We start from the raw sequence: 22,287 nt of genomic DNA, 5'->3' as shown, positions 1-22,287 counted from the left end.
CTCCACAGGATCCACTGCAGGTGCTTCTTCCACCGTCGGCAACGGTAGGCGCGACAATCCATCAGCATTCCCATGCTGTTTAGTTCCTTTGTACTCAATGTCATATTGGTGTGCCCCTAGGAAAAGGGACCACCTCTGTAGCCGTTGTGCTGTCATTATCGGGACGCCCTTCTTAGGGTTGAAAATGGAGACAAGAGGTTGATGATCAGTTAGTAGAGTAAATTTCTGTCCGTGCAGGTAGTGATTGAACTTCTTCACCCCCCACACCAGGCTGAGGGCCTCTCTGTCAATCTGGGCTCGGCTGCAGTTAACGAGCGTGACGCAAAAGCTATCAGCCTCTCTGAACCATCAAGGGATTTATGTGACAGTACCGCTCCAACGCCGTAGGGAGACGCATCACACGCCAGTCTTATCGGTAGTCATGGGTTGTAGTGAGCCAATACTTCTCTAGAAGTGATCAGGCCTTTACACTTCTGAAAGGCCCGCTTACATTCATTGCTCCATTTCCATGCTACTCCAGTTTGTAGCAGGGCATTCAGTGGGTGCAGAATTGTGGACAAATTCGGCAAAAACTTATGGTAGTAATTCACCAATCCGAGGAATGACCTCAGTTGCGACACATTTTCAGGCGCTGGAGCCTTAACTACCGCTTCAATTTTGTCAGGGGACTTATGTAACCCCTCTTCATCAATCACGTGGCCACAATACGATATTTGTTTCTTAAAAAACTCGCACTTGGGGCGATTGGCTCATAGCCTATGTTCTCTTAGTCTAGTGAGTGTAACGATCAATAACATGTCATTCTATAGTGGACACTAGGTGGAGCTGTAGAGCTGGATATAGCTGTATGTACAAGACTACACTACCCAGCTGTATATATATTAAGACTACATTACCCATGAGGCACTAGTACCCACAAGGCAGCAGTCAAGATGGAAGCCTCTACAAGATGCTGTACAAGTCCACATGTGCTCAATAAAAGTAGCTAGCAAAAGCTAGCTGTGTTCATAATAAGAATGTCTATTTATTAATGAACATAACAGTGAGCACCTGCTCTAGGTTGGCAAGGTGTTCACTGTCATTTTCACCTGTCACTAGGATGTCGTCCAAGTAACACTGAGTCCCCGGAATCCCTTGCAGGACTTGTTCCATCGCTCTTTGCCATATAGCCGGAGCTGATGCAACTCCGAATACCAGTCGATTATACTGGTAAAGACCTTTGTGAGTGTTTATCGTGAGATATTTCCTAGAGGATTCTTCAACCTCCATCTGCAAATATGCTTGCGCTAGGTCAATTTTTGTAAAACGTTTCCCTCCAGATAGTGAGGCAAAAATATCTTCTATCCTCGGAAGAGGATACTGTACTGTGTGAAGGACTGGGTTCACAGTCACCTTGAAGTCCCCACAGATGCGAACCTTCCTTGGCTCCTCAGACATATTGTTTAACGTTTTCTCCATGACAGGAACGATGGGTGTCACCCACTTGCTCCAGTCTACCTTAGTTAGGACGCCTGCATTCTCCAGATTCTCCAGCTCTGCCTCGACGGCTGGGCGAATTGCATACGGTACCGGTCTTGCTTTGAAAAACTTGGGAATTGCATTCTCTTCTATTTTTATCGAGGCGGTTACGCCTTTAAGAGTTCCCAGTTCTTGTTGAAATACCTCTTTAGCGTTAGCCAAGATTTTTGACAATCGACCAGGTGTGACGTCGTCATCCTTTTTACTAGCCACCGTCAGTGCCTGAATGGAGTGCCAGTCTAAACTTATCTTTCTGATCCATTCATATCCCAATAACGGTGGTCCACCATCTTGCAATATGTACAGATACAATTTCTGTATTTCCTTGCCGTTGTATTCGGCAGGCACCCTTATTTTCCCTCTGGGGTATACTTTTTGCCCCGTATACGTCTTCAAGACAATGGATGTCTCTTTCAAGGGTATGTGTGAGAATAGCCGCTCGTAGTCTCATCGATTCATGACGGTCAGGGCTGATCCTGTATCCAATTCCATTTTGACTTGGGACCCTGCTATCGTGAGGGTGACCCAAATGGTTCGGTGATCCTCTTTTGCGATTACGTTGTGAAGTTTGAGACAGCTTAGTCTCTTGTTCCCGGATTCACTATCGCTCATCTGGTCTTCGGAACTACTGTCTGTCATCTTTTGTACTTTCCTGTACTGTTCCTTAGTAGCCTTTTTGTTGTCATTGGTCTTCTTCCCAGACCTGCAAACTCGTGCAATGTGTCCCATCTTTCCGCATTGCCTGCATATTTTGCCCTTGGACCAGCAGTCCTTCTGGTCATGGGTTGTTCTGCCGCAGTGAGAACATTTTTCAAATCCCCGTGTCATTTCGTGGGTGCCGTATTCCTGTGGCTTTTGCTGCATTTCCGCAGCTCCCCTTGCTGCTGCTTCGTATGATACTGCCACGCTGAAAACCTTATCTAGCATCAGCTCTTTCTCTGAGAGTAACCTCTTCTGGGTTCCTTCACTCAGGAGTCCACAGACAAATTTGTCCCGTAGGGTATCTGCCAGTCCTGCTCCAAACTGGCAGTGCTTTGATAGCTTGCGTAGTTCCGTAAGGTAATCAGCATTGCTCTCATCTTTATGCTGATTTCTCCTGTGGAATTTAAATCTTTCTGCTATCAGCAGCGGTGTAGGATTTAGGTGTTCCTGTAGGATATCAACAATTTCGTTAAAACTCTTCGCCATCGGTTTGGCTGGAGTAATCAGGTTCCGCAATAGGCCGTACGTTCTTGCGCCCATTAAGTTTAGTAGTACCGATGCCTTTTTCTCATCGGCTACTTCGTTTGCCTCGCAATATACTTCGACTCTTTCCACATACGTGGTCCAGTCTTCTATTGCATTATCAAAGGCAGTGATATTGCCAGTCTTCGGCATCTTGGAAATCTAAGATGGCGCCTCCCGCGCTTTGCCTTCTTCCCCGATTTAACAAAATGGCGCCTCCCATGCTTTCCATCTTCTCCGCTGCTACTAGCGCTGTTGCTGGCGTTTTATGCCTTGATGGCGACGCCCTATGGTCTTCGCGCACTTCCCCCCGCGCTGCTGCTAATGCCGCTTTCCGCGGTTCCCGTGGCAAACTGCAGCTCCTCGCGGCTTTCTGCGCTTCTAATTTCTTTTATTTCCCCGTCGTCGGAGCAACCCTGCGGGACACTTTCCTCCCTCTTCTCGGGTCTGTACGCTGCCCGGCTTCGTAGCACCGGCCGCGCCCTGTGTGCTCCACCCTCTCTCTCTCTCTCCTCTTCCCGACAACGCTGCTCGGCCCTGTTGAAAAGCCACCCGATCGAGCTCTAGCCCGCCGCAGCCCAGGAAGGATCAGTGTACTACCTGCCACCAGCCCGATTAGCTGGAACACCATCGACAGGATAACCAAGCCCCGCTCTCGACAGCCTCTCCTGTAAATCTTTCACTCCGATGAATCAGAGGCGGTTGCCCACGGTTGACGCCTGTTTCTTCTGATTGTTTTATTTTTTTCTTTCTTCCTTCTGGCCTCGACCTCTGATAACTTCGCTTCAGGGATGGATCCCCACGAGGTGGTGCAGACTGTAGGTAAGTTTGGATCTGCTCGTCGCCAGTATTATGTCCGTGTGTAATTGAGACACGGACTGCAGGAGTTGGTTATAACAGGTCTTTACTGAGTGGAGACAAACTGGAGCTAACTATGCAAAGTTACTACACAGGCTTATATACAGGGGTGGTCACTACCGGTACTGCAGTATACAGGGGCTGCAGAATATAGTTCCTTCTGCACAGTACATACACTACAGTTAGCAGCATTGCTCTCATCTTTATGCTGATTTCGCTTGTGGAATTTAAATCTTTCTGCTATCAGCAGCGGTGTAGGATTTAGGTGTTCCTGTAGGATATCAACAATTTCGTTAAAACTCTTCGCCATCGGTTTGACTGGAGTGATCAGGTTCCGCATTCGGCCGTACGTTCTTGCGCCCATTAAGTTTAGTAGTACCGATGCCTTTTTCTCATCGGCTGCTTCATTTGCCTTGCAATATACTTCGACTCTTTCCACATACGTGGTCCAGTCTTCTATTGCATTATCGAAGGCAGTGATATTGCCAGTCTTCGGCATCTTGGAGATCTAAGATGGTGCCTCCCGCGCTTTGCCTTCTTCCCCGATTGAACAAAATGGCGCCTCCCGCGCTTTGCCTTCTTCCCCGCTGGATTAAGATGGCGCCTCCCGCGCTTTCTGTCTTTTCCGCTGCTGCTAGCGCTGTTGCTGGTGTTTTTATGCCTTGATGGCAATGCCCTATGGTCTTCGCGCACTTCCCCCCCACGCTGCTGCCAACGCCGCTCTTCGCGGTCCCCGTGGCAAACTGCAGCTCCTCGCGGCTTTCTGCGCTTCTAATTTCTTTTATTTTAATTACTGTTCCCGTCGTCAGAGCAGACCCTATGGGACACTTTCCTTCCTCTTCTCGGGTCTGTACGCTGCCCGGCTTCATAGCACCGGCCGCGCCCTGTGTGCTCCACCCTCTCTCTCTCTCTCCTCTTCCTGACAACGCTGCTCGGCCCCGTAGAAAAGCCACCCGATCGAGCTCTAGCCCGCCGCAGCCCAGGAAGGATCAGTGTACTACCTGCCACCAGCCCGATTAGCTGGAACACCATAGACTGGATAACCAAGCCCAGCTCTCGACAGCCTCTCCTGCAAATCTTCGAATTCGATGAATCAGAGGGCGGTTGCCCACGGTTGACGCCCGTTTCTTCTGTTTGTTTTTTTTGGATTTCTTCCTTCTGGCCTCGACCTCTAACAACTTCACTTCAGGGATGGATCCCCGTGACATGATGCAGAACTGTAGGTAAGTTCGGATCTGTTCGTTGCCAGTGTAACGTCCGTGTGTAATTGAGACATGGACTGCAGGAGTTGGTTATAACAGGTGTTTACTGAATGGAGACAAAACTGGAACTACTATACAAAGTTACTTCACAGGCTTATATACCGGGGTGGTCACTACTGGTACTGCAGTATACAGGGGCTGCAGAATATAGTTCCTTCTTCAAAGTACATACACTACATCAGTGACCTGCGATTAGCAGGCTGTGGGTCGGGAGTAGGCCATGTAGAGTTGGGGTGATGAGATTTGGAGTCTGGTGCTGCCCTTGTCTCATCTGGGATTGTAGAACAGAAAGGAACATCTGGTGTGACAGATATATTGCGGCCGCCTCACTGGGGAGTTTGAGGACAGGCGTCACTCTATCTCTTAAACACCTCAATTACAGCTGGGGAGGATCTTTGGTAATCACGTTGTTTGAAGTAGGAACAGAGAGCCAGATTTTCCTGTATCATTCTGCCTGATTTTAGCCAGATCTGGGGCAGACAAGAAAAGGAACTTGGGCGTGTAGCTGTTCCTCCGATCCCGCTCGCCACCCAATGCCGTTGTTGCATATTGCTGCCATATATGGGCAGGAATATGTAATTGGATGCAAATCCTGGGTAGACGCATGAACCTGCTGCAATAATGACCCTGTCCCTCCCAGCCAGGCTTCCTGATGGAGCTAGGATAGCACAGGTGCCCACCTAAAACATTTAAATGACTCTGGAAGGTCAGGGCAGGCTGGCTGAGTGATTGAATCTCTGACACAAGTACTTGCGGTTTAAACCCCGCAAAGAGTTTGAAGTCAATTCAAATTCTCAGACTGTCATGGTTTGATTTGAATGCACATTCACATTCAATCACATTATTAGTCCAGGCCTCTGGATTACCAGCCCAGTAACATAGCCATTACACTGCTATACCTGGAGTGTGAGACATTGGAAGCTCTAGATCTAGGAACTGCTGTGCAATCTTTGTGTTTAGGAGCTGAATTCTATTCATAAATGTATGCATTGATACAAGCCCCAATGCAGAGGTCCTCGAGAACAGTTGAAGCTAATGCCTCTGACAGCTTGTTCTCACAGTGTAGCCTGTAACCCCCTCTGTCTGCTTTCCAGTGCTTGTGGTGGCTGTAGGCGGGGAAATCTCTTTCACCAGCTGAAACCCAACAGCCGATGCAATCAAATGACAAGGTCAAACTTATTTTTCGGCTTTGAGAGACTCTCTCCTCCTCTCCCCAACCTCCAAATCCGCTCCCATCCATCCCACCATGATGGAGTCTAGCTCAGAGGCTGTTTCAGAGAAAAAATAACTCCCAATGAAAGATTGAGATGGTTCATGAATGAAGATGAAAAAAAAAAGCTTATGTGAGCCTGACGTTAAAGAGCTCACTAAGGCTGCTTCTGGCAGTGTCTGCAAACAGTGTCTGAAACACCAACTGCAATGGCTGTTAAATTGCCTACAGAAATATTGCGAGCTTTTTAAGTATTTCACTTCTTCATTAAAAGTGAGACTTGATCTCTCCGCAAAGGATGATATATTTTAAATGGAAGAAAGAAGATGGCAAGTTAAAAATGACCATTTCCAAGAGAGCACTATGGAGCCTTTTAATTAGCTTGGTATAATTAATGCATTAGACGCAACTGTCTGAACCAGTTAGAAGGTCCTTTGATAACATGCAGCTCTGGGATGGAATCTCTCTCTTTTATCTCCAGCTTCCCCCTGGTTTCCTCCATTTTAAAACTCCAAGTTCCTGTGCTGCTGAAGGGAAACATTTGGAATGTCAACCTGCCAAATCCTCCTTCAAAAACAAATGGCATTTATTTAACAGCTCTAACTCGGGTTGCCAACTCTGGTTGGACGTTTTCCTGGAGGGTTCATCACATGATATCCTGCCTCCAACCGCCCCACCCAGTTAAACAGCTTTTTAAAAATTTTCACCAATATTTTCATAACAAAAATGAAAAATACGCATTTTTTTTAATGCCCCTCTGATTTTTCTCCCAGGTTTTGCTGGCAGTGTCCTGGAGATTAATCTTTAATTCCTGGAGACTCCAGGCCGATCCTGGAGGGTTGGCAACCCTGCCTCTGATGCAGAAAAGTGGGCTGAGGGGCTTCACAGAGGCATAAGGATAAAATGGAGGCCGGGCCAAGCTGGAGCAATTAGGAAGGGAGGCCGGAAACTTGTTCAAAAAAAAAATGTGTTTCAAGGAGGATCTTAAAGGAGCAGCAGGAGGTAGAGAGGCTGCGGGATTAGCGAGGGAGACTCAGGCCTAGGCAGCTGAAGGCTTGCAGGACGACTGACCTGTGTACTTCCAGCACTTTCTATTTCTACTTCAGATTCATGGTTTTGCTTTTTATCTCCTTACTTTCACTCTTGTTATGTTTAAGAGGATTCGAGTACAGGAGCAAGGATGTCTTGCTGCAGTTGTACAGAGCCTTGGTGAGACCACACCTTGAGTATTGTGTGCAGTTTTGGTCACCTTATCTGAGGAAGGATGTTCTTGCCATGGAGGGAGTGCAGCGAAGATTCACCAGACTGATACCTGGGATGGCAGGTATGACGTATAAAGAGAGATTGAGTCGATTAGGCTTATATTCGCTAGAGTTTAGAAGAATGAGGGGATCTCATTGAAACTTATAAAATTCTAACAGGACTAGACAGACTAGATGCAGGAAGGATGTTCCCGATGGTTGGGGGGTCCAGAACCAGGGGTCACAGTCTAAGGATAAGGGGTAAGCCATTTAGGACTGAGATGAGGAGGAATTTCTTCACCCAGAGAGTGGTGAACCTGTGGAATTCTCTACCATAGAAGGCAGTTGAGGCCAATTCATTAAATATATTCAAGAAGGAGTTAGATATATTTCTTGAGGCTAAAGGGGTCAAGGGATATGTGGAGAAAGCAGGGACAGGGTACTGAATTTGGATGATCAGCCATGATCTCATTAAATGGCGGAACAAGCTCGAGGGGCCGAATGGCCTACTCCTGCTTCTATGTTCCTATGTTTCTATGTAAAGGGTCAATTTATGATAAAGTGGCTGAATGTTTAATTTATGTCGCGGTGTTCTATAACCATAAACCTTGTTGAGTCGCGTCACCCCGTTACTTGCACGGTGTGTCACCGTGGCGAGAGCTCTGCTCAGCTCTTCCCCAAATAGAACAAGGGTTGACCAACATTCCTTGATGAAGATGGTGCCCTTTGAACACTCCGTCAGTGGTCCATAAATCACTGGTTTTACGTTATGTGTGAGTATTCATGAGGTGTTTGAAGTGCATTATGGCGTCAGGAAATAATTTGTCCTGTTTTGAGGAGAGCAGCTTGTGGGTTGTTTTCGGAGTGTGGTTGCAAAATGGGTTGAAGCATCTGAACTGCACGACACTGTGGCAAGATTTATCAGTGCAATTTCATGACTCATTCTCACTCTGCTCCCTGTTGCTCAGTGACGCCTTGCTTGACGTATTCCCGGTTCCAAGAGTGGGAGAGCTATATGTCTTGGTGGTGGGGGTCTAGAACTCACTGCCTGAAAGGGTGGCAGAGGCAGCAACCCTCATTACATTTAAAAAGTACTTGGATATGCACTTGAAGTCCCGTAACCTACAGGGCTACGGACCAAGAACGGGAAAGTGGGATTAGGCTAGATAGCTCTTTGTCGGCCGGCACGGACACTGTGGGCTGGATTTTCATTGAGGAGGCGGGTAGGAGGCGGGACTACAACTTTTGGGGTTGTAGTCCCGCCTCCACCGAGTTCTAGCCAACCCACGCAATTTTGACTTGATTGACCTTGTTGAGCCCGCCCCGCCCACCCGGCAACAGGTGACATCACAGATTGAAATTTCATCCGTCAAGACCTTTTGACAGATGGGATAGCAGCGTTTCACAGCTGCTTGAAGCTGTCGAACACTGACAATCTGTACTCCAGGTTAATTCCTTCCTCTCAGGATGATTTAGAGATCTCCCCGGAACAGAAAGCAGAGGCTGCAGATTTTGACAGATCGCGGCCATTCTGTTTTCTGTGCCGGTGAGATGAGGGACTCCCGAGACCTGAAGGAAGGAAGGCTGTAAAGGTAAGTAAAGGTTAGTAGAACTTCTTTACACACTTTACACAGACCAAACACACTTACCTCTGCACTCATGTACCCATCACTCACCTGAACACTGGACATCTCGAACCCTCCAAGCCCTTCATCCCGATGGCCCGCCTTGCTAACTTGGCGTGGTTTGGAGCCGTCAGGAATCCCACATTTCAACAATGAAAATAGGGATTTGGCTAAAAACTGCCTGTTAACTACCTGTTAACAGGTAGTTAATTGGCACTAATCCCCTACCCGCCTCGGGGAGGCAGGTCCCACTGTGGGCGGGTACCCGCCTCCTTTGAAACTGGCATGGAGGCGGGTTGGGTGCGGGATGGTGTCAGGGCCCCCAATTTCAGGATTTTAAACCCCCACACGCCTCCAATCCCGACTCCACGGCCCAATGAAAATCTAGCCCGATGGGTCGAATGGCCTCCTTCTGTGCCATAAATTTCTATGATTCTACGATTCTCACTTTTCATCCCGTGCCCCCCACCCCCCCCCCCCCACCACCTCCATTTACCCCATCATGTACTTTTCTGTCCATCAGAGGCCATAAATCATTGCAGGTAACTCTGAGCTTTGCAGCATGGCACAGGAGCCAGCCTTTAGCTCAGTGGTAGCATTCATGCCTCTGAGTCAGAAGGTGTAGTGATTCAAAACCCACTCCAGACAGTCCCAGTGAGTGGAGCTTCGGCTCTGAATTCTGGGTTGACATCCAGTGGCACCCATCGCCCCCCCCCCATTGTATGGATGGTGGCAGCCCATAAAGCCCTCGCTGATCAAGGACTGACACCCCCCCTATCGGCTGGTAAAAGATGGTTATGGCCTTGGAAGGAGTGTTTATGTTGCAGCCTGTCAGACTGTTAATCAGCCCGCGAAACCTTCCGCTATTTCGCTCTATTCTCCGAGGTGAAGAGTGCAAAGATATGATAGAAGAACAACCTGGCATTGCTTTAATAAGACCATCACCCAACGGCAAAGAGCAAACTCCTAATTGAAATTCCCCGAGGCTGGCCACCTGCAATGTTCTTTGAGGAAGGCTTCACAAATGTATTCACATCCAATAAAACTACAACGGTAACCACATTTCCATTTATGTTGCTGCCATTCTGGAGAACATCAAATGAATTACTTTTAAAAACAGTGGGGTAGACGTTGAGGCCTCCCGGCCGGCAGGCAGCACCCTGAAGACGGTATGACTTACCGCCCTCTCCCGCCCGTAGTGTGGCTGATACTTTATTCCCAAGAGCCTAGCGCTGGATGGCCAGAACTCCCACCCTAGTCAGGCCCTTTTACTATGCAAATAAGGGTCCTGCGATGTACCGAGGACCCCGATGGCCATTTTAGGATCAACTGTTGTAACTGGAGGTCTCGCCGAAGGGGAGACTGGAAGGTGAGCTTTGATTTATATTTTTGTGGGGCCGGGAGGAGCAGGAAGTCATCCTCCGGGCTCTACAATGACAACCTGGACCGCTGCCAATCTGCGTCCCTTCCCCACCCCCCGAGAACAGACCCCCTCCTCCCTCCCCTACCCTGGGCCTACCTTATCCCAGGGCTGGAGCTGGCGGGCATTCGTTTTCTGCCCGTTTTCTAGGGTTGGCAACCTTTCTGGATTGCCCATGAGTCTCCAGGATTTAAAGATGAATAAGAAATAGGAGCAGGAGTCGGCTATTCGGCCCCTCGAGCTTGCTCCGCCATTCAATAAGATCATGGCTGAACTTCGACCTCAACTCCACTTTCCTGCCCGATCCCCATATCCCTCGATTCCCCCTAGAGTCCAAAAATCTATCGATCTCAGCTTTGATTACAGTCAACAGCTGAGCATCCACAGCCCTCTGGGGTAGAGAATTCCAAAGATTCCAGGATGCTGCTGCGATACTGCGGGGCGGGGTGGTTAGAGGCAGGAGGTCACGTGGTGACACCTCCAGGAATACATCCAACCAGAGTTGGCGATCTCTGCCACAGCCTGTATGTTCACGCGGCTGGCCCTCACACTGCCCCAGGCCTCTCGTCGGGATTATCGGGCAAGCGGCTGAGAATCTAACCCCATGAACTGAACTGCTGTGACCTTTACTGCACCTACTGACAGGGATGGCGTGGGTGCAAACTGAAGGCCTGCTGTCACCATGGTTTCAAGTGCTGACTCCATTACTGTGATTCCACTGCGGCCTTGCATTGTGCTGTCTCTCTGCATGGTTCAGGCATAAGCACCGAGGATGTGTTAGAGCTCCCCTGGTATTTGTGCTAAACCCCCTTCACTGAACCATCATGTAGATCAAAGAGTATTGAATTACTGCCCAACTCACGCTCTCGGGGTCAGGTAAGGATTCCAATCTAACTTCGATCAGAGCAAGTCACTGTGGGTTAGTTCACAGTGTATCCCTGCCCCATTATTGACCTTTTATCGGAGACTAAGACCTAAAAATTCAGTTGCTCTGCGCCTCCCATTAGCGCCCTAGGGTATTAACGGGGCGCAAAGCAACTAACGCCTGGGCACGGTGCCGCCAACGCCTCCCGCAAAATTCAGGGGGAGGTTAGCGCTGGCGGTAACTGTTAGCGCCCCACGGCACTGCACCGCCAGTGATGACACCATCGTCATGCGCAGCGCTCCGCTCGCGATCTTCGGCAGCGACTCCTGACTTACCACTGGATGCTATGTCCGATGGGGTAAGGGGGGCCTACCTGCGGCTGGGGCGGCGCTAATTAAAGGGAAGGTGCTGGGCGGCCATTTTTGTTGCTGGCTGCCTGCCAGCACCTGCCCGCTTTGCCGTCCCTGGCCTCCTCTGCAGCCCCCACCCGCGGAGTGCCGGCTGCGCTCCGTGAGCCCAGCACTTTGCTCTTTTGCCGGCACTCCGATCCCTGGTGGCCCTGCTGGGTCCCGGGTCGTGCTGCGCAAGGCCCCTCCCCTTTAAGAAGGGGAGGAAGGCCTGCAATACAGCGGCGCGATGTGCCGCAGGGCGTGGCGCTGTTGCACGTAACACCGCAATATTCCCTCGCAGTGCCCCAAGAGGAAGGCGGGGTGCTTCCAGTAGCGCCCCACTTTCCTCTTGGGGCGCTACCGATGAATTTCGGCCGCGGGGGCGCTAACTTTTTTGGGGCGCTAAAAGTAGCGAAGATATCGCCCCAAAGCGGGCGCAACTCAATTTTTCCCCCTAAGTGTCCTGTCAATGAGTTGAATTATATATGGGGCACTGGGAGAAAGGCGAGTTCATTCCGCTCAACCAGGAATGGATGAAAAATCCAAACCCTACATCCTCCGTAAAACATAAAAACCCAAAATATTGCGGATGCTGGAAATCTGAAACAAAACATAAGAATGCTGGAAACACTCAGCAGCTCAGTCAGTATCTTTGGAGAGAGGAAGAAAAGAAAGTCTTGCATTTCTATAGCGCCTTTCACAACCTCAGGACGTTGGAAAGCGCTTTACAGCCATTTTTGAAGTGTAGTCACTGTTGTAATGTAGGAAACGCGGCAGCCAATTTGCGCACAGCAAGCTCCCACAAACAGCAATGAGATAAATGAGCAGATAATCTGTTTTAGTGATTTGGTTGAGGGATAAATATTGGCCAGGACACCGGGGATGACTCCCCTGCTGTTCTTCAAAATAGTGCCGTGGGATCTTTTACATCCACCTGAGACAGCAGACGAGGCCTCTGTTTAACGTCTCATCTGAAATTTACACACGGCAAGATCCCTGATCGCAGTCTCCAAAAATCCTTATAACTTCAAATTTTGTTTGCAACTAGATGTGTGTGCAGCTCCCTTTTGCAGGAGTTAATCAACCACACTAATTGCCTTCCCAGGGAATCTGCTCCCCAAAATCACCAGATTGACGAAGAGAAACCTCATCTCTATGCTTGCCTGTGGTTTGTTAATGTTGAACTTTTGTTCTGTAGCTTACGGTTTCTCTACAATGGAGGAAACTTTCCTCCATTCACTGAATTAAACGGAAAATGTTGGACAGGAAAATATTTACTGGTCCGAGCAGCCTATCCTATACGGTCGTGATGCTTTATGCATCACAGCACACTTCCTTCCACCCCCCATCTCACCACCCCACAGTCATATAATCACCCGGGAGAGGGGTCAAACCAGATAAAAACTCAGGCCAATTAGGGGGGAAAAAAACAGCAGCATTGCTCTCTCACCGCTTTAGGTGATCGAAACTAATCCAGGAGACCACCCTTGCCCTGATTAATGTTGCCAGGCACCTACCTCCTGTATGAGGTCATCTCCTCCACAGCCAGTAATAGGTCCAACTTACATAAGAACATAAGAAATAGGACCAGAAGTAGGCCATTTGGCCCCTCGAGCCTGCTCCACCATTCTAGGCTGATCTTCTACTTCAATCTACTTTCCTACACTATCCCCATATCCCTTGATTCCCTTAATATCCAAAAATCAACTCTCAGTTTTTTATGAGTAATTGATAGCGCATCAATTTTATTAACAACATTTTATAATGGAGAAGATCCTCACACCAGCATGCCTGGACTTAGATCATCGGGAGGCGGACTCATCCACCAAGTTTACTCACTGGCTTAAGTGTTTCGAAAAATTCCTGACCGCCTCCGAAGCAATCAAATCGGACGAGGACAAACTGGATGTCCTGACCTCCAAAGTGAACCACCGAGTGTACTCGGTCATCCAAGACGCGACCTCGTACGCAGACGCTATCAAGCTCCTCAAGGACCAGTACACGCGCCCAGTGAACGAAGTGTACGCCAGGCACCTCCTGGGGAGTCGTAAACAACAACCTGGGGAATCGACCGTGGAATACCTTCAGGCACTGTCTGTGCTTGGCCGGGCCTGTGGTTGTAAAGATGTAAAGGCCGCCGTGTACACAGAGGAACTTATCCGGGACGCTTTTGTAGCGGGCCACAGATCCAATTACACCCGACAGCGACTGTTGGAGCAGAGTAACCTCGACCTCAACAAGGCCTCTGAACTCGCACTATCGTTGGATGCAGCCTACCAGGGCATGGATGCCTACTCCTCTGCACCGTGGACGCCGCGGGGAATGACAGCCTGGGACACGGTAGGACCGCCTCATAGCGCCGTGCCACCCCAGCCACACCCCAACAACGGCCCAACTACCGCAGCAGTGTCCCAAGGCCAGACAGCAGTGCCCCAAGGCCAGAAATGCTACTTCTGTGGCCAGGCAAAACACCCCAGAGCGCGCTGCCCGGCGAAAAACGCGATCTGCTCGGGCTGCGGGAAGAAGGGACACTACGCTAGCGTCTGCAGGGCCAAAGCCACCCCGAACCCCAGCAGCGCCGCGTGTGGGCCATGCGGGCCGCCATCTTGGACCTCCCCGGCCATGTGCGAATCACCGGTACAGCAGCCATTTTGGACGCCTCCAGCCACATGGGGATCATGGACGCCGCCATCTTGGACGACAGCCGGGACGCAGCAGGCCCCCGACACCGCCTCATCTGATACCCGCAGCGACACACCGACCCCTACGCTGGCATCCGTTACACTGGACCAAGCGAGACCGCACCAACTGGCCAGTTCCACAATGGACATTAAGGTAAATGGTCACGATACAATCTGCCTTTTTGACTCTGGGAGCACGGAGAGCTTCATCCACCCCGACACGGTGCGGTGTTGCTCTCTCCCAGTCCTGCCTGCGCAACAGCGGATTTCTATGGCCTCCGAGTCCCAGTCGGCGGACATCGGCGGCTACTGCGTGGTGACACTCGTAGTAGACGGGACCGTGTACGATCATTTTAAACTTCTGGTCCTGCCTGACCTCTGCGCTGCCGTCCTGCTGGGGTTAGATTTTCAGTGCCACCTTAAAAGTGTTACGATGGCGTACGGTGGACCCCTACCCCCACTCACAGTCCGCAGCCAGCAGCTTCCAAACTGCCCGCCGCGCACCAGGTGCAACCTCTCCACACTCAGAGTCACCCCCCCCCAACTGTTTGCTAACCTCACCCCCGACTGTAAGCCCATCGCCACAAAGAGCAGGCGATACAGTGCCGGGGACAGGGTTTTCATTAAAACCGAAGTGGAGCGGCTCCTGAAAGAAGGGATTATTGAGGGCAGCACCAGCCCCTGGCGAGCCCAGGTTGTGGTCGTTAAGACCGGCGAGAAGCAGCGCCTGGTCATCGACTACAGCCAGACAATAAATCGCTACACCCTGCTGGACGCCTACCCACTCCCCCGTATAGCTGATATGGTCAACCAGATCGCGCAGTACCGCGTCTTCTCGACCATTGACCTGAAATCAGCGTACCACCAGCTCCCCATCCGCCCTGAGGACCGCCAGTACACTGCTTTTGAGGCAAACGGCCGCCTCTATCACTTCCTTAGGGTTCCCTTTGGCGTCACCAACGGGGTCTCCGTCTTCCAAAGGGAGATGGACCGGATGGTAGATCAAAATGCGTTGCAGGCCACTTTCCCATATCTGGACAATGTGACCATCTGCGGCCGTGACTTGCAGGACCATGACGCAAACCTCGAAAAATTCCTCCGCACCGCCCAACTCCTAAACCTGACATATAACAAGGAGAAGTGCATATTCCGCACAAACCGCCTCACCATCCTTGGCTGTGTTGTGGAACACGGAGTCATCGGCCCCGACCCCGACCGGATGCGTCCCCTTATGGAACTTCCACTGCCCCACTGCCTCAAGGCCCTGAAGAGGTGCCTAGGGTTTTTCTCCTATTACGCCCAGTGGGTCCCCTACTATGCGGACAAGGCCCGTCCGCTGATCAAGTCCACCTCTTTTCCCTTGACGGCAGAGGCCCGCTTAGCCTTCCACCGTATCAAGGAGGACATTGCCAAAGCCACCATGCACGCAGTGGACGAATCCATCCCCTTCCAGGTGGAAAGCGACGCGTCTGACTTTGCCCTGGCCGCTACCCTCAATCAGGCGGGGAGGCCCGTGGCCTTCTTTTCACGAACCCTCCAAGGCCCGGAGACCAGACACTCCGCTGTTGAGAAGGAGGCCCAGGCGATTGTGGAGGCTGTGCGTCATTGGAGGCACTACCTGGCCGGAAAACGATTTACCCTGCTCACTGACCAGCGTTCAGTTGCTTTTATGTTTAACAACAAGCAGAGGGGCAAAATCAAAAATGACAAGATCTTGAGGTGGAGAATCGAACTTTCCACCTACAACTACGAGATCTTGTACCGGCCCGGGAAGCTAAATGAACCCCCGGATGCGCTATCGCGTGGCACCTGCGCCAGCGCGCAGATCGATAGACTGCGGGCCCTCCACAATGACCTCTGCCACCCGGGGGTCACCAGGTTCTTCCACTTCATCAAGGCCCGCAAACTGCCTTACTCTATTGAGGAGGTCAGGACCATGACCAGGAACTGCCAAGTCTGCGCTGAGTGCAAACCGCACTTTTATAGACCAGACAGGGCCCACCTGATAAAAGCCACTCGCCCCTTCGAGCGCCTGAGCGTCGATTTTAAAGGGCCTCTCCCCTCCTCCGACCGCAATGTGTACTTCCTCAATATTATTGATGAGTACTCCCGTTTCCCGTTCGCCTTCCCCTGCCCGGACATGACCAGTGCCACGGTCATTAAATGTCTGAACAACCTCTTCACCCTGTTCGGCTTCCCCAGCTATATCCATAGCGACCGGGGCTCATCGTTTATGAGCGACGAACTCCGTCAGTACCTGCTAACTAGGGGTATTGCCACAAGCAGGACCACCAGTTACAACCCCCGAGGGAACGGACAGGTGGAAAGAGAAAATGCGACAGTTTGGAAGGCCGTCCTGCTAGCCTTAAAGTCTAGGGGCCTTCCAACCTCCCGCTGGCAGGATGTGCTCCCCGATGCGCTCCACTCTATTCGGTCACTGCTCTGCACTGCCACTAACGCCACCCCTCATGAGAAAATGTTTGTCTTCCCAAGGAAGTCCACATCGGGGACATCGCTACCGCCATGGCTGACGTCCCCAGGGCCGGTCCTACTGAGAAGACACGTGAGGACCCATAAAACGGACCCCCTGGTCGAGAGGGTCGACCTCCTCCACGCCAACCCCCAGTATGCTTACATCGCATACCCGGACGGGCGGGAGGACACAGTCTCCATAAGAGACCTTGCACCCTCGGGGGCCGCAGTAACCCACTACCCACTACCACCCCCCCCCACGATCCGATATCCAGCCCCAGCAGACGGCAGGCCTGGGCCCCGCGACCCGCTCGACATCTACGAAGACGACACGCCTGTGCCACAGCCTACGCTGGACTCGACGCCGGAAACTTCACTACCCCTGCCGTCGCCACGCCGATCACAGCGGCAGACAAGACCTCCGGAGAGACTCCAATACACTAACTTTTAATACACTTCACCCCGCCAGACTCAATTTTAAACAAGGGGTGAATGTGGTAAACCACTGTTTGTATTCCTGTTTGTCCTGTTTGTATTCCACTGTGTACATGCCTGGACATGCCTCGGCTGACTCCTCCCACAGGTCCTAGTATAAAGGTGACTGCTCCCCAGCCCTTGTATCCTGGACCGGTCGACCACTCGAGGCAGACCTCCATTCTGTTGTTAATAAAAGCCTTTGGTTACTCTTCTAACTCTCAGTCTTTTATGAGTAATTGATAGCGCATCACTTTCGATCTCTGTCTTGAATATACTCAACGACTGAGCATCCACAGCTCTCTGGGGTAGAGAATTCCAAAGATTCACAACCCTCTGAGTGAAGAAATTTCTCCTCATCTCAGTCCTAAATGGCCGGCCCCTTATTCTGAGACTGAGAGCCCCTGGTTCTAGACTCCCCAGCCAGGGGAAACACCCTCCCTGCATCTACCTTGTCAAGCCCTGTAAGAATTTTGTATGTTTCAATGAGATCACCTCTCATTCTTCTAAACTCTAGAGAATATAGGCCTAGTCTACTCAATCTCTCCTCATAGAACAATCCCCCCATCCCAGGAACCAGTCTGGTGAACCTTTGTTGCACTCCCTCTATGGCAAGTATATCCTTCCTTAGGTAAGGAGACCAAAACGGTACACAATACTCCAAGTGTGGTCTCACCAGGGTCTTATATAATTTCAAGCTTTCGCTTGAAGGAATTAAATAATCTAGTTCTACCTACATCTACCATCTAAGGCTCGGAGCAAATTTAATCCAGGAACTATATTTTTCCACATTTCTCTGTTTCCCACTGAAAACCCATCCTTATACTACGAATCCCAAGAATTGGAATCATCTTCGTTGCATGGACACCATATATGGATGGCTGTCCTACTGATCTCTCCCGCTTCCTGGATACAACTGGTTATGTGACTCTGCCTCTCGTTGCCAGGACGGGCGCAGAAGGCCCTTTCCTGGCAAACCCATTCCAGCCGGTAATGATAGTAGGATGCCAGCAACTCAGCCCGTTCCTCTTGGTTTCTCTTAAGAGATGATGTGGAGATGCCGGTGTTGGACTGGGGTGGACAAATGTAGGAATTCACACAACACCAGGTTATAGTCCAACAGCTTTATTTGAAATCACAAGCTTTCGGAGCGCTGCTCCTTCGTCAGGTGAAGTGAAGAGAAGCATACTGGCACAGCATATATCGTCAGAGAAAACTGCCAGATGATTACAGGTAATCTTTCTAACTGCCCTTTATCACACCTTGGCAGAGAGATAATCACGGCAATCAAAGGTGTGACTGGTGTCCAAACAGGTCAGTCGGGAAAACATTACATCAAAGAACAATGAGGCGGGGTCACAAGGGGTCAAATGTTGCAGATGCTGGGGTCTGTATGAAAAACAGAAAAAAAAACTTTGCTGGAAATCACAGCAGGTCCGGCCGCATCTGTGCAGAGAGAACAAGCCAACGACGACTCGAGTCTGGATGACTCTACGTCAGGTGGGGTTACATGTGGCGTGACATGAACCCAAGATCCCGGTTGAGGCCGTCCTCATGAGTGCGGAACTTGACTATCAGTTTCTGCTCGACGATTTTGCGTTGTCGTGTGTCTCGAAGGCCGCCTTGGAGAATGCTTACCCGAAGATCGGAGGCTGAATGTCCTTGACTGCTGAAGTGTTCCCCGACTGGGAGGGAACACTCCTGCCTGGCGATTGTTGTGCGCACAACAATCGACAGGCAGGAGTGTTCCCTCCCAGTCGGGGAACACTTCAGCAGTCAAGGTCATTCAGCCTCCGATCTTCGGGTAAGCATTCTCCAAGGCGGCCTTCGAGACACACGACAACGCAAAATCGTCGAGCAGAAACTGATAGCCAAGTTCTGCACTCATGAGGACGGCCTCAACTGGGATCTTGGGTTCATGTCACGCTACATGTAACCCCACCTGACGTAGAGTCATCCAGGCTCGAGTCGTCGTTGGCTTGTTCTCTCTGCACAGATGCGCCCGGACCTGCTGTGATTTCCAGCAAAGTTTTTTGTTTTTTTCCTGTTTTTCATACAGATCCCAGCATCTGCAACATTTGATCCCTTGCGACCCCACCTCATTGTTCTTTGATGTAATGTTTTCCTGACTGACCTGTTTGGACACCATTCACACCTTTGATTGCTGTGATTATCTCTCTGCCGAGGTGTGATAAAGGGCAGTTAGAAAGATTACCTGTAATCATCTGGCAGTTTTCTCTGACTATATATGCTGTGCCTGTATGCTTCTCTTCACTTCACCTGATGAAGGAGCAGCGCTCCGAAAGCTTGTGATTTCAAATAAAGCTGTTGGACTATAACCTGGTGTTGTGTGACTTCCTACATTTCTCTTAAGAGACAGAGAGCTCATGATCAGACTGTCTGCCAGTTACCTCTGGATAGTCTCCTCCAACTGTTTAGTTTTGACGTCGTCCTCCTGGAGCTGTTTCTTCATCCCCTCGTCTTCCTCTGCTGCCGATGAAGGAGTTCCCTCCAGCAACCATCGTTCTCGCAGAGCCTTGGACTGTGGGAGGAAAAGAAATCAGCATCAGCTGGATTCAGACAGTAGAACAATAACAGAACTTGGTGCTCTGAGTTTTGTGCCCCTCTCGTTCAATACATAGGGTGGAACTTGCAATTTCAGTGGGAGTGTAAATTGGGTGGTCGAGGATTGGCTGCCTGTTATGCACCCCGCCCGATTTATCTTCCTATGGTCAATGGAAAGGAAATAAGGCAGAGTGTATAATGAGTGTCCAATCCGACGTTGCCTTTTTTATGTCCCCTCTAAATTTGAAAACTCCACCCATAGTTTTTTCCAGTCAACACTAACAGATGTCCTCCGATAGTAAATCAGATTTGCTATTTATTACCTATAAAATATTTAAAATTTTATGTCTGTGCATACTTCCTGTCTCTAAAATCTTACTAGCTGTTGTCATTTTTTTTGCTCACACTTCTGTGTTAACTTTTTCGATTATAAATTTCCATGTCCATATTTTTCAAGGAAATTGCCAATGTAAACCTGTCACGCTGTAATTACACCCGGCAGCCAATGGCGGTGCTGTAGCACCTCGGTCTTGCGTCTCCCGGCTCTTCAGCCTGAAGCGCCTATGCTCATCTACTTCTCTGCTTCCCAAATCGCCACAAATTTTGTTACTTAACTGTAAATAATAATACAAAATCAAAATATTATAGAAAACTAAGGACAGAATGTATGACTTTAAAATGGGGATTGAATTATATCTTCACAGCCTGGTCCAGTTATCCCCGGCCCGCTAACACTGCTTTACCTAAAGACTACACTTGGCCTTGACTCCCCATGTGCAGCGTCACAAGAGATCGACTAGCTCCATATTGTTAGTCAGAAGAGTCATAGGCCTAGAAATTCGGGTGGTTTGTGCCACCCGTTAGTGCCATGAAATGGCAAAGAAATGGCAGGCGACGCTCTTCCGCCAGCTGGAGGTAGGTACCGCGGTGGCCGCCTATTTGGTAGGTCATTAGTGCTGCCGTTAACTGATATTGGCGAGAGTATTTTAATGAGTTGGAGTGTGATGTCAATCAGCGCGTAACGCCGAGTTGACGCCAGCACATCCATTTTGGCGTTCTGCGCTCGCATTGCCGCCCGTGCTAATTCTCGCCAGTATTTGCTGCCGCTAAAAGGTCTTTCCAGCAGTGTCAACGGCCACGAGGAGTCTGGCAGGACTTGTGAGGATGGACACCAGAACTTCAAACACCTCCTTTGCCAAGGTTCTTTTATACTTTCATTTTTTGCCCATCAGTGGCAGGGGTTGCATTTTCTAGCAGCTTACCGGGAGGCCTACAGTTTCGTGGGTCAGTAAATCAATGGGTGAACTCCATTGCAACGATTGAAAATGATCTGTGATAAGATCTCTTTTATCTGCATTCAGGTCATAAACAAACAAAATATCGATAAACGTTGGGCAGCAGCTAATATATATGGTCCACGTACGGCAACTATTGGGGTCGTTCCTTTCTTCCCCGCTCCCCGACACTGCGAGCGGGAGACCCAAGAGACCTTTGGCCTCCTTCTGAGATTAGCGTTGCAAAGAGTGCGTTGCCCTAGCAACTCACTGCCAGGCTGAGGACAATGAGCAGGCAGCACCAAAATGCCGGTACTGCACGCGCTCCCTGAACCGGTACTGCCCGCGCTCCCTGAACTGGTACTGCCCGCGCTCCCTGGGCCGGGACTGCCCGCGCTCCCTGGGCCGGGACTGCCCGCGCTCCCTGGGCCGGGACTGCCCGCGCTCCCTGGGCCGGGACTGACCGCGCTCCCTGGGCCGGGACTGCCCGCGCACCCTGGGCCGGGAATGCCCGCGCTCCCTGGGCCGGGACTGCCCGCGCTCCCTGGGCCGGGACTGCCCGCGCTCCCTGGGCCGGGACTGCCCGCGCTCTCTGGGCCGGGTCTGCCCGCGCTCTCTGGGCCGGGACTGCCCTCGCTCTCTGGGCCGGGACTGCCCTCGCTCTCTGGGCTGGGACTGCCCGCGCTCTCTGGGCCGGGACTGCCTACTGTCTCTGGGCCGGGACTGCCCTCGCTCTCTGGGCCGGGACTGCCCTCGCTCTCTGGGCCGGGACTGCCCTCGCTCTCTGGGCCGGGACTGCCCGCGCTCTCTGGGCCGGGACTGCCTACTGTCTCTGGGCCGGGACTGCCTACTGTCTCTGGGCCGGGACTGCCCGCGCTCTCTGGGTCGGGTCTGCCCTCGCTCTCTGGGCCGGGACTGCCCTCGCTCTCTGGGCCGGGACTGCCCTCGCTCTCTGGGCCGGGACTGCCTACTGTCTCTGGGCCGGGACTGCCCTCGCTCTCTGGGCCGGGACTGCCTGCTGTCTCTGGGCCGGGACTGCCCTCGCTCTCTGGGTCGGGTCTGCCCGCGCTCCCTGGGCCGGGACTGCCCGCGCTCTCTGGGCCGGGTCTGCCCGCGCTCCCTGGGCCGGGACTGCCCGCGCTCCCTGGGCCGGGACTGCCCGCGCTCCCTGGGCCGGGACTGCCCGCGCTCTCTGGGCCGGGACTGCCC

The 22,287-nt window shown here is 51.2% G+C and overlaps 1 protein-coding gene across 3 annotated transcripts in view; it reads right to left on the bottom strand.

Annotated features, from left to right (window-relative positions):
- palm1a (paralemmin 1a) overlaps nucleotides 1-22,287 on the bottom strand; it is a 661,170-nt gene that overhangs the window by 127,479 nt on the left and 511,404 nt on the right. For all 3 annotated transcript variants that reach the window (XM_086004975.1, XM_086004976.1, XM_086004977.1), the window contains one exon: nucleotides 19,651-19,781. In XM_086004975.1, the coding sequence (XP_085861101.1) occupies nucleotides 19,651-19,781 (131 nt within the window). The remainder of the gene's footprint in view (nucleotides 1-19,650; nucleotides 19,782-22,287) is intronic.

Source organism: Somniosus microcephalus, chromosome 13, assembly GCF_052327205.1.
Source record: "Somniosus microcephalus isolate GS21.2 chromosome 13, FLI_Smic_1.0, whole genome shotgun sequence".
NCBI classification, from domain to species: Eukaryota; Metazoa; Chordata; class Chondrichthyes; order Squaliformes; family Somniosidae; genus Somniosus; species Somniosus microcephalus.
This window is presented reverse-complemented; position numbering and strand designations above follow the sequence as displayed.